Consider the following 12,022-nt stretch of genomic DNA (forward strand, 5'->3'; position numbering starts at 1 on the left):
AGCGGGTGGATGCACGCACAAGTGCTGATGCGTTCACATCTCGTATCAGAGCAAAAAAGGGGTATGGTGTGGGCGGGGCATGGGCATTCCAGGAGAGGTGCCAAGAGATGTGAGTGCAAGTAACTACGTGCCTGGGCAAATGCCCAGGTCCAGTGCCATGTAACTTTACTTCTGCTATGGAGGAGGTGCAAGTGAAAAAAAAATACAGGCATCTGTGCGGGATTTGAAGGGTCTGGGGTAGCTGGGGGAAAGTGTAAGCTAAAGAACCAGGGGAGTTGGGAGGACCTAGGAGAACTGGTTGATGAACTGGTGAAACTGGTCCTTGGCTGGACACATCTGTTTTAAAATGCAGTCGGCAGCCAACTTACGCTGCTGGGCATGCACAATATTAAAATTAGGTGCACAGATTTGCGTGCCTAGGCTATTTTATAACATGCGCACATGTTATAAAATTACCGTGTCTCTGGGTGCACGCTGACACACACGCGTATATGTGCGCCTGTGTGCCCATTTGAAAGCTATTCTCATAGAGGGTAATTTTCAGGAGGACTTCTTCAGATAAAAACAGTGTTTTAGGTGCAGAAATGGCTTTTACAAAATTCCCCACCCGATACACGGGTAAACTTACATGTGTATATAATGTTTGTGTGTAAGTTTGCCCAGACTGAGTGAAAGTATTCCTTAGGATGGAAGTGGGGATGGTTGGTACTTACACTCATACTATTTGATTTAAAAAAGCTTGCATGTAAATTTTCATGAAAAATTTGTGAGTAATTTAGTAGGTGTAACTTCTGCAGCTAGATTGGGAAGATTGTTTTCAAAGCAGACTTATATGCGCAAGACCGTTTTGAAAATTGGTGTAAATTATTGTCTATTTGCCAACTTATGTAACGTTACAAAATTATCCCCATTTGGTGGCAGTTTAACAGAGTCAAGAGAAATATTACCTGATCAGTAGCAATTATACAAGAGTCCTGGAATTATGGTTTGGCCAGCAAAGCTGCAAATTCACCTCCTAACATTCAGCACTTATTTCAGATGCTGGAAGTAGATGTGCTGGTTACGGCAGTCACTGTCAAGAGTAGCACTTCTCTCAAGGATTCCCAGGATTGGAGGATAGAGCTCTCTTTTGTGTTGGATTCAGCAGCTTCCTGAGAGTAAGGAAGTGGTTAGAATGGAATCTGTGGCAGCCTTCTTAGCTGATGCCCTCTATGATTGCCTATAAACTTCCTTTAAATCAGTGATGACCAGAAGGCTTCTTTGGCTTTGCAACTGGTCTGCAGACTTCTAGTCTCGGCTAGGGAAATTCCCCTTTAAGGGTAAGCTCCTTTTTGGAGAAGATCTGGAGCAGCTAGTTAAGAATCTGGGGGAGCTGAAGCCCCAGAGGCTTCCTGAAGATAAGCCCCAGACTTTTTTCATGTCTGATAGGGATTGTGGTCAATTTTGAGATCATAGGCTCTATAGACTGGTAGGCAGTCAGCCTCCTATTCCTTTCAGGGTTCACAGAGTTCAAAGGAAAAAGTCTGATTCTTTTTTAGTTTCCAGAAACTTAGATCGGATTCTAACCCTATCTCAGGAACTGGTCAGTTTTCTTAATGAAACTCAGTGGGACTACTCTCTGGTTATACTGGTAGAAGGTCACTTGCAGCAGTTTTACCAGGAATGGACCCTAATAACATTAGATTAGTGGGTGTTAGATGTTATCCATCTCGGTTACACCCAGAATGGGGTGCATCCATTCCTAAGACCTTCATAGTTTCTCCCTGTGCCTCAACTACCAAGCAAAGGGCAGTGTATGATACTCTTCTACGTCTTCAGCTATTTCAAATGGTGGGCCTGGTTTCCTTAGAAGTATTTCACTTATTTCATGATTCCCAAGAAATATGGTTCTTATAGACCTATCCTTGATCTCAAGGAAGTGAACAACAATCTTAAGATCTTTCATTTCAGAATTGAAACTTTTTGCTCTGTACTGATGGTGCTGATATAGGACTAGTTTCTTTCCTCCCTGCACCTGTCAGAGGCATATCTTCATATTCCTATCAGATGAGACAATCAGAGGTATCTATGATTTTATATTCTGCAGGAGTATTTTCATTTCAGAATGTTTCCCTTTAGTTTAGCAACAGCTCCACAGACTTTCACCAAGATAATTGTGATGGTAGAGGCCTTTTTTAAATGAGAGGGGGTGTTGATTCATTCCTCTCTGGACAATTGGTTGATAAGAGAAAAGTCTTACCAGGAAGTTATTCAAACATCTAACATAGTAGTTCAAGTTTTAGAAAACTTGGATTGCGTAGTCAATTTTGCAATGAGCAATCTTTCTCCTTCTCAATTTAAGTAGTATTCAGGGGCATATTTCAACACAGAGTTAGGGCATGCCTATCCTTGTTGGAACAGGTAGACAAGTTAATTTTGCAGGTGCAGAGGTTCAAGGCATTAGTGAATCTAAGGGCCTGGGATTATGTTCAACTACTTGGATCTATGGCTGCAGCTCTGGATTTAGTTCCTTGGGCTAGGGCTCATATGAGACCACTGAGGTTTTCTTACTCCCAAGATTATGAATTATGTCTCCCTCTGCTGGAGTCAGTAAGGGACAATCTTCCTCTTGGATTCTGGTCATGACAGATGCGAGTCTTTCCATTTGAGGAGCTCATTGCCTGGATCATATAGTTCAGGGGCTCTGGACTCCATAAGCTGCATCCTGGTTCATCAACAGACAGAAACCAGGGCAATAAGATTGGCCCTCTCTCATCTTCTTTCTTGCTCAAGGACAAGGTGGTCAATGTGTTGTCTGACAATATGACAGTGGTAGCATATCTGAATAATTCAGGGGGGAACTAAAAGTCTAGGAATCTTGGAAGAGACAAATCTTCTCTTTCCTTAGGCAGAAGAGAATCTATTGCGGACCAGCTGACTGTTCAAGTGGATTTTCTGAGCACAAATCTTCTGGATCCTGGAAAAATCCATCTTTCAATGAATCTCCTCAAGTGGTGTATGTCTCACATGGATCTGATGGCCATGCACAAGAATGTCAAAATCCTTCAGATCTGGGATTCACATGATGACCTGCTAAGGGAGTGTACATTTCTGCTGGAGCTCCTAAGCAGCTCCCTATTACATCATGGCTACTGGATTATCATTTTTTTGTTGATTTTATTTTTCTTAATCTACTTATTTGTGTGCTTGCTATCCTGCTGGTCACCAGTTGGAGTGATTATATGGACAAATTTGTTATCCAGGAGTCGCCCGATATGTCTAACAAGCCCCGGAAAACCATGGCTGACAAGAACAAATCATGCAGGAAGCTCCTGGTACCAAAATTTCCTTTCCAGCAGAAGTTATTCAGGAAATATCTTTGGAAATCTCAAAATCTGTCACTAAATCAGTGACTGATGTTTTAGAAGATCAACTTTCCAAAATGCAAACATTTCTAGAGAGTCTCACAGAATGAGTGGACTCGCATGAGGCAAAGATTCAGGCAGCAGAGTCCCAGATCTCACAGCATGAAGACCGATACACAGATCTACAAAATCATGTCTCCCAGCTTCTACAATCTAATGAGTAGCTTTCTAGTAAAATAGAAGACTTTGAAAATAGGTCCCACAGGAGCAATGTTTTTATGATCAGCATTTCAGAATCTGTACAGGATCTGGAATTTAGCCAGCTATGTGAATGTTGGCTGCCTAAGTAACTAGGTATTTTGGGTGAACAAAAGCCGATTCCTGTGGAGAGAACCCCCAGACTTGGTGCATATTGAGTGGATTCCCCCAGTAACTGCAAAAATACTCCACTATGTTTATAAAGATAACATTATGGCTGCAAATCACAAGAAGAGAGATTTGTCTTATAAGGGATCCATAGTGCTACTTTTTTCGGATTTCTCAGCAAAAGTCACCGCGATCCTTCAGTTCTTCAGTCATTGCAGGGAGTTTGGCAATGATGGCATAAATGCTCTGGGTCAGCTTTGGCCAAGGAAGGTCTTCTTTATGTCTTCCCTCCATGGACACTGATTGGCCAAGGGTTTTGCGCAGGACTGAGGCCAAAAGCAATCGAGTGATTCTCATAGCTCTGGATTGGCCTCAGAGAGTGTAGTAATCAGATTTAATGTGACTGATTTGACCTTTCACTTCATCTACGGGATGCCTGGGGGTTCTTGTTGCAGGGGTGATCATCATGGAAGATCCTGCTTCATTCTATCTAATGGCAAGGCTCTTGAAAGGTCACATTTAAGGAAGAGAGGCTATTCCCCTTCTGTAATTTCCACCTTGTTGAAAGCCAAATAATTCTTCTACTTATTTGGCTTATATCCAGGTTGGCACATCTTTGAAGCATTTTGTAGGGCATTGGTCAATTTCCCTTTAGCATTTTGATGCATTTTGTCCTTTCTTCAGGCAGGTTTGGAGAAAGATTTAACCCTGAATTCCCTGAGGAATGCCAGAGGACATATGCATTTTTTTTTAAGCATGACCATCTAAATGCATTTGCTAAGGGGGATGCAGCATGGAACTGGTGTCCTCAAAGCAGCCCTTTCTTTCTACATCCTTCAATAGTGGGGCGTGGGTACTTTCCACTTGTTTAGACTGAACTGGACTAGTGCAGCAGGATGTAATGGAAGGAGACATTTTCTTATCTGTTAATTTTCTTTCCATAAATCCTTTTACACCAGTCCAGTGCATCCCCTGGGAAGTTGGACCTTATGATGCTGCTGCTATTTGTTTGTGGTTGATTCTGCCTCTGACTGTATATATTATATGTATCTATTCTCTTTGTCTGACCTAGTTTCTTATCTATCTTTTCTTCAGTTCTTGAGTGGAAGAGTCGTCTTTGGGAGTTTTCTTTCCAGCATGTTGGTTAATGCAGTTTGTTTGTTTTTTTTAAGTGTTTTGTCATAGGAATACCAAAGTTTTTCTATGCCACATCACCTATACATAGCGGTGATGATATCATGGAGAAAGTCTGTTTGCTCTGCCTCCATTTGCTGGTAGGGGAACATAACCCATCTGTTTGGATTGGACGGGACAGGGCTGTTGTAGCAGGATTCATGGAAAGAAAATTTCTACATGTGCTATAACTAGTACTAGCACTTTTATTGTTAAAGTTCATGTGCCTTTTCTATTGAAAAATATATTAAAGAATTTAATTAAAAATATCAATTGTATTACTAAATTTAAAAGCATGTCAACACTCCAAACTGAATGTATGTGCTGTTTGACAGAGAAGCTCATTCCACATATTCATAATTTGTGAAAAATCTTTGATTCCTGCAGTAATATTTATTTATTTATTTGTTTTTCTATACCGATGTTCATTGTACATATCACACCGGTTTACATGGAGATAGAGGGGTCTATCGATGTGGACTTCCTATTTTACATAGGAAATTTGCGAGCTTGTTGTGCTTTGTCACATTATGTTGTTATACATTGTACAATAAAATAGCTAGCTTTTTACAATGGGATTAGTGACTTTTTACAATTGAGAATAGTGACTTTTTACAATGAAGTTAGTGACTTCTTGCATTGAGACAGTTAGTAGTTTTTTCTATCGATGTAGACTTCCTATTTTACAATGGAGTTTTGCGAGCTTATTGCACTTTGCAACTTTAGGCTGATATTCATTGTACAGTAAGCTAGGTAGCTTTTTACATTGAGATTAATGACTTTTTACAATGAAGTTAACTTATTGCGCTTTGCAACATTATGTAGTTATACATTGTACAGTAAGTTAGGTAGCTTTTTGCAATGAGATTAGTGATTTTTACAATGAGGTTAGTAACTTCTTGCATTGAGACAGTTAGTAGCTTTTTCTATCGATGTAGACCTCCTATTTTACAATGGAGCTTCGCGAGCTTATTGTGCTTTGCAACTTTAGGTTGATATTCATTGTACAGTAAGCTAGGTAGCTTTTTACATTGAGATTAGTGACCTTTTATAATGAAGTTAGCTTATTGTGCTTTGCAACATTATGTAGTTATACATTGTACAGTAAGTTAGGTAGCTTTTTGCAATGAGATTAGTGACTTTTTACAATGAGGTTAGTAACTTCTTACATTGAGATTAGTTAGTAGCTTTTTACATTGAGAATAGTAGCTTTTTACAGAGATGTTAGTAACTTTTTACAGTGCCTTCTATGTCCTTTAGGATAGCATCTTTGTGGTTGTCTGATGATTGGTCTGTGGAGAGTCGTTCTGTGAAATTTGGGGGTGGATGGAACTATATATGCGGTATAATTAGCAGGTTTGTATTGTTGGGGTTGACCGCAATGCGAGCTGACGCGGTCCTCTGATTATCTCCTGCTTACAACCTAGCATTGAATAACTTAGACAGTAATTTTCAAGGCGGCACGTGGGCGAACATATGCGTACCTCATTGGCCTGCACCCAGGAACGCAGCCATTTTTTGACATACGCGCGCATGTTATAAAATAGCTGGACTACGTGCACATGTGCATGCAATTTTAAGTGGATGTGCGCCTGTGCGTGCAAATGCCACTTCTACCACATAAGCGGGGGAATTGTAAAAGCCATGCACGCCAATGCCACTGGCCAGTTTTCCCAGTTCACCCAGTTTAGGGATTGCACTTCCAAACACCCCTAGTTTAATAGCCTCCTTTCCCCCTTGTTAGCGCCAACCTTTAAAACCCCACTGATCTTCCTATATTTTTATGTTTCGTAACTTACACGACATCCATTGCAGAAGTAAAGATATATGGCAGAGGATCCCGGCACACGCCAATGTGTGTTAGTATTCACGGGCAGATTTAATGGTTAAATCCCGGAATGCCCATGTCCCACCCACACCATGCTGCGTTCTTTTTTTTTTTTTTTTAAGTTTTCATTTGTGTGTACAGCAGTCCAACATATTCGCACATCCCCTAATTCTGGTGTGTGTCAAACTTTTCAAATTCACCTTTTAGTGTCTGTTCTTCCTCCAGCTGGATTTCACCAGACTGATTGTATGGGCCTCTTTCCTGATACACTTAGGGGCCTTAAAAACTATCATACCCCCTTGCACAACCATTTAATAGTGCACAGTTAAAAGATCATTTGCCATACTCGGAGAAGGGAATGACAGAAATCGATGTATAAGTTCAGTAACACACTATAGGGCCAAAGTGCAAGCTCAAAGCAGTGTTTCTCAAGCTGGAGAACCACCTAGCCAGTCTAGTTTTCAGGATATCCACAATGAATACTTGAGATAGATTTGCATGCAATTAAAGCAGTTCATGAATTCATTGTGGATATCCTGAAAACCAGACTTGCTAGGGGATACACTCAAGAAACGGCATGAGAGAGACTAAATGTTTTGCTGTGCACAAAAAAATTGGCAGGAGTAAAAATCCATGCTAAATTGTGTTGGCGAAGCCACATTCAATTTTAAAATGCCATGTATGCAAATAACCACATTAGTGTGCAAATAGGGGATAATGAGCTGTTTAAGAATAATCCCCATGCAATCATACATGAACTTTTCTGTGGGATCATTATTGCACCATGATCCCTTGCTCATGCCTGCATGCTGCTTTTTTAAACATTTCCTGCCCATGTTCCAATGACAAGACAGAGGCTGCAATGGGAGAACTCTGCTTCCCATATCCTGCCAAGAACAGTGATTTTTTTTTTTTTGCCACCCCTAAGTCATGAGATCTTGAGCTGGCCACCCCTGCATCCAAGTCATGAGACCTTGAGGATGGTTAGTGTGAGTATCGCCACATCCACGGTAAGCATGACCCCCGGCCTGCTACTTGTTAGCACAGAAAAATCAACATCGGATTACCTTCTAAATTTAGCATGGCTTAATGCATTGGCCCTACATGGTTGTGGTACAAGAAAACATAATACAATATATTATTTCTTCTTTCCTTAGCCTGCAATATTCTGTTTCTGCTCCTTTTGATTCATAATAGAACTGCTAAGATCTCAGGCTTGCTTTGCTATTAATTGACACTTTGGATGCGTCAGGCAATAACAAAATAATTGCAAAAAGAGCAATGCATTTACTTCTTAATATAATGCTTATCAAAATGTAAAATGTAAAGGAAGCAGTTAAGTTGCTATTGTTTTCATATCACACATGATTACAGCCTCAGATCTCTTTTAAAAGGAGTTCCTAACTTCTAGACTCTTGTTCAATAGGTATTTTTACTGACCTCTATTCAGAAAATGTCTTAGGTGAGCATAAATATGCATAGGAGTAAATCTCCAAGGGACAGAGCTGAATACCCTGTAAGTTGGTTAGAGTATCTTTTTTTTTTTTTTTCAATTGGTTTGGCAACAAGAGAAAAAATGTTGAGGGCAGAATATCTATGGAAATGTTTCAGCCTCTGTTTACTAGGCACATGCAGGACAGAAGGAGAGCCTCGGGTCAGCTGACACCATTTTCATCAAGAAGGAATGAGGATGCCTCCAGCCACAAACAGGATTTTCTGGCATTGGATGAGTAAGGCAGGGGGGTTGGGAAACTTGTGCAGGTGAAAGAGGTCCTTGGGGAGAGGGGAGGAGAGTCTGGAGGTGGAGAGTAGCTTGCACCAGTTCAGGGGGCCAGTGCATAATATATATTACGTTGCAGCTGGCACTTTAGTCACGAAGGGAGGATTTGGCGGCATGTTACCAGCTGCAGTAGGCCTTATGCACTTTAGTAAATACTACATTAAAGGTGGTGTACAAATGCACATTAATGCATGTCTGTAACACCCTTTAGTAAAAGGGCCCCTTACATTTAAAATATTTGCAGAATTAAGGTTATGTTCCTTTGAATATTTTGAAGAAAATATTTCTTTAAACTTTTTAATCATGAAATGAATATATTTGTGCAAAAACTCTCATACCACTATTTCAAATGATGGAATAAAGATAGTGATAAAATGTGAACTTTTTAAAATTGTTTCTTATTGGAACTGGTGAGTAACGTTCAGGCATTGATTAGCACCTCTTCCATAATCTGTTGCAGATGCTCAGCCAAGTCCAGATTTTGCTTGTACTCCTCCACCACTTTATTAAATTCATTCACTTGTTTCTGTAACTCATCGACTGGCTCTTGGGCAATGGCAATTTTATCACTAGGCTGGTTAGTTACAGATGTTGACACTTTCTTGTCCAGAATATCCACCTTCTTTTTCAAAACCTGTATTGAAAGAAATAATCAGTCTGTCAGTGCTTACTTTAAAGCAGGTAACCTGTTCTTACAATAAGATGGTAAATTTCATTGCGGCACGTGGGCACATTAATGCACATTTGTTGGCACGTGGGCACATGTGCGCGCATTCGTTGGCTTGCACCTAGGGTCGCAGCCATTTTATTACGTATACATGCACATGTTATAAAATATTCTGACCGTGCGCACATGGGAATGCAATTTTAAGTGGACGCGGGCATGTGCATGCAAATGCTGTTTCTACCAAGTAAGTAAGGGGATTTTAAAAGCCATGCGCGCCAAAGCCATTGGCCATTTTCAAAGTTGTTCCCAGTTCGCCCAGTTAAGGGACTGAACTTCCAAATTCCCCTAGTTTAATAGCCTCCCTTCCCCCCTGTTAGCCCCTATCTTTAAAATCCCGCTGATGTGTCTAGCTCTTTTTGTTTTACTACTTACAGTGTCATCCATAGCAGAAATAAAGCTACGCAGCAGGGGATCCCAGCACATGCCACTGCGCTCAAGTATTTACGCGCATTTTTCAAAGTAAAATCCCAGAACACCCATGTCCCATCTAGACCATACCCCAAATCCCGCCCCTTTTTAAAATCTTTTCATTTGCGCGAGCTGCCATACATGTGTATTTGGCCGGCTTTTAAAATCTACTAGGTGTGCACCAGCTTGACATATTCGCGTATCCCCTAATCTCAGCGCAGTAAGATTTTCAAAATTCACCTTTAAAAGAGCAAAGTATTGTGGTTATCATGTTAATACAATTGAATATGTAGAAATAAATGTCAACAGATAAGTTGTGATGACCTTTTTATTGAACTAAGTCAATGCATCTGTGGTGAGCTTTCAAGAGCTACACTGCCATTTTCATGTCCATGAAGAAGCAGCCCAGTAAACCTTATGTAATTGCACTGTTTCTTGATTGATCTAATGAAGGAAAAATTGTTCTTGAAAGCTAGTCACAAATATATTAGTCCAATAAAAAGTATTGCCTGCAAAGTGTTTATAGATCCTTATTTTTACAGTAGAGAGAATATACAATAATTGCTGAAAAAGTTTTTGAAAACTGGATTGGGAGTATCTATTAATGACCATGGGCAAATTTGGATGTGATAATAAAATGATTGATTGGATAAGAACTATTTATAAAGAACCTATAGCAAAAGTTGTATCATATTATCACCCTTGTTTAAGCTTAGTAGGGGCACTCCTCGGGGTTGTCCATTGTAACCTCTATTATTTGCAATAAGCTTGCTACTGAGCCTTCAGCAATTAAACTTAGGCAAGCAAAATAAATTAAAGGGATTTTCATAAATCAGATAGGATTAAACTTTTATTATATGATGATGATTTGCTGCTGTTGGAAAATGAAAGCAGTTTATTTGAGGTTAGAGAAAAAAATTGTCTATGTGGGGAATTATCTGATATTCTGGTTAATTGGAGATGTAAAAAATTGGATTTCAGTGGACAGGAAGGTCTGAACAGAATGCTAGATATATTAAAGGTAAGTAAATAAGTTAAAATATTTAGGGGTCTACCTGAGAAAATGGAAAGTACGTTAGATGTATTTATTTACGTAAAAGACTTGTAGCCTGCAGATCTACAATCTCAGCTGTGAACAGTATTACATCAATAAATATATTAGAGGTTAACAATATTTGTGTAATTCAAAAAAAACTCAAGAGGACCTGGACAATTTGAGGGATTTGCCCTTTTATTAATAGGGTGTATTAATATGATAAAAAGTCCTTGGGTAGAGTTGAATAATGTGAATTTAAATGTTCCTTTATAAATACCAGACAAAATCTTTAATCACAGGGAAACTTAGAAACATGATGGCAGAAAAAGACCATATGGCCCCATCCACCCAATTAATTTGGCATTATAGTTCCCCTGTATTTATCCTATGCTTTCTTGAATTCAGACATGGTTTTTTTCTCTACCACCTCCACTGGGAGGCTGTTCCATGCATCTGTAAAGAAAGTATATATATTAAATTTGTTTAAGGTAAAAAAAAAATCAGGTAGAGAAGAATGAGTTTTGGATTTGCTGTGCCCAAAATACTACTATTGAGGCTTTTATTTGACTCAGTGAAGAAAAGTGTAAAAAAACATGGAATGTACCCCCCTCCCCCCCCAGTGGATGGAGTTAGAAAATAGTTTGTTAGGTTCTTTCACAGTTTTATAAGCTGATAATGTAACCCATAGTATTTATTGCAGGTTAAAGGACTATTTGCACACAGTTGAGCTCTGCCCATGTCATGTGATAGGAGTGAGGTCAGGTCGGTGCCATTTTTTAAAATGGTGTTGACGGGCCTGGAGCTAGAAGGTGCTCCGGGCCCATCACTGGCTATCGAAGATCCATTTTAGATAAGATTTTATAAAGTACCCGTGCACGCACATAGCTCCTGCTATGTGCATAGATGAAAAGTTCTGAAAAAGGGGCGGGGTGTGGGCGTGGTCATTCCTGGATTTCAACTTCAAATTTGCATGTAAATACTTATGTGCACAGGCATGCGCAGGAACTTTACTTCTGCTATGGAGGATGCGTAAGTAGTAAATAAAGAATAGATCAGCGGGGTTTTAGAGTAGGGATTAATGGGGAAAGGGAGGCCATTAAACCTGGGAGGGGTTATGAAGTCCTCTCCCTTACCTGAACAAACTGGGAGTGAACTGAGAAACTAGAAATGGTGTCGGCACTGTGCACGTCCACTTAAAATTACGCGCACATGTGGATGTGCTCAACCTATTTTATAACATGAATGAATATACGTGCATATGTTATAAATATGTTCTTACATGCCTGTTTTTCAGTTACAATGTAAACCGAGATGATATGTAAATTTTGCATGAATCCCGGTATATAAAAATGTTAAATAA

The 12,022-nt window shown here is 39.8% G+C and overlaps 1 protein-coding gene across 3 annotated transcripts in view; it reads right to left on the reverse strand.

Annotated features, from left to right (window-relative positions):
• The window catches only part of CCDC141 (coiled-coil domain containing 141), a 324,021-nt gene that overhangs the window by 34,685 nt on the left and 277,314 nt on the right, over positions 1–12,022 (reverse strand). For all 3 annotated transcript variants that reach the window (XM_029605900.1, XM_029605899.1, XM_029605902.1), the window contains exon 19: positions 8,931–9,125. In XM_029605900.1, the coding sequence (XP_029461760.1) occupies positions 8,931–9,125 (195 nt within the window). The remainder of the gene's footprint in view (positions 1–8,930; positions 9,126–12,022) is intronic.

The sequence above is a fragment of the Rhinatrema bivittatum genome, chromosome 6 (assembly GCF_901001135.1).
Source record: "Rhinatrema bivittatum chromosome 6, aRhiBiv1.1, whole genome shotgun sequence".
NCBI lineage: Eukaryota > Metazoa > Chordata > Amphibia > Gymnophiona > Rhinatrematidae > Rhinatrema > Rhinatrema bivittatum.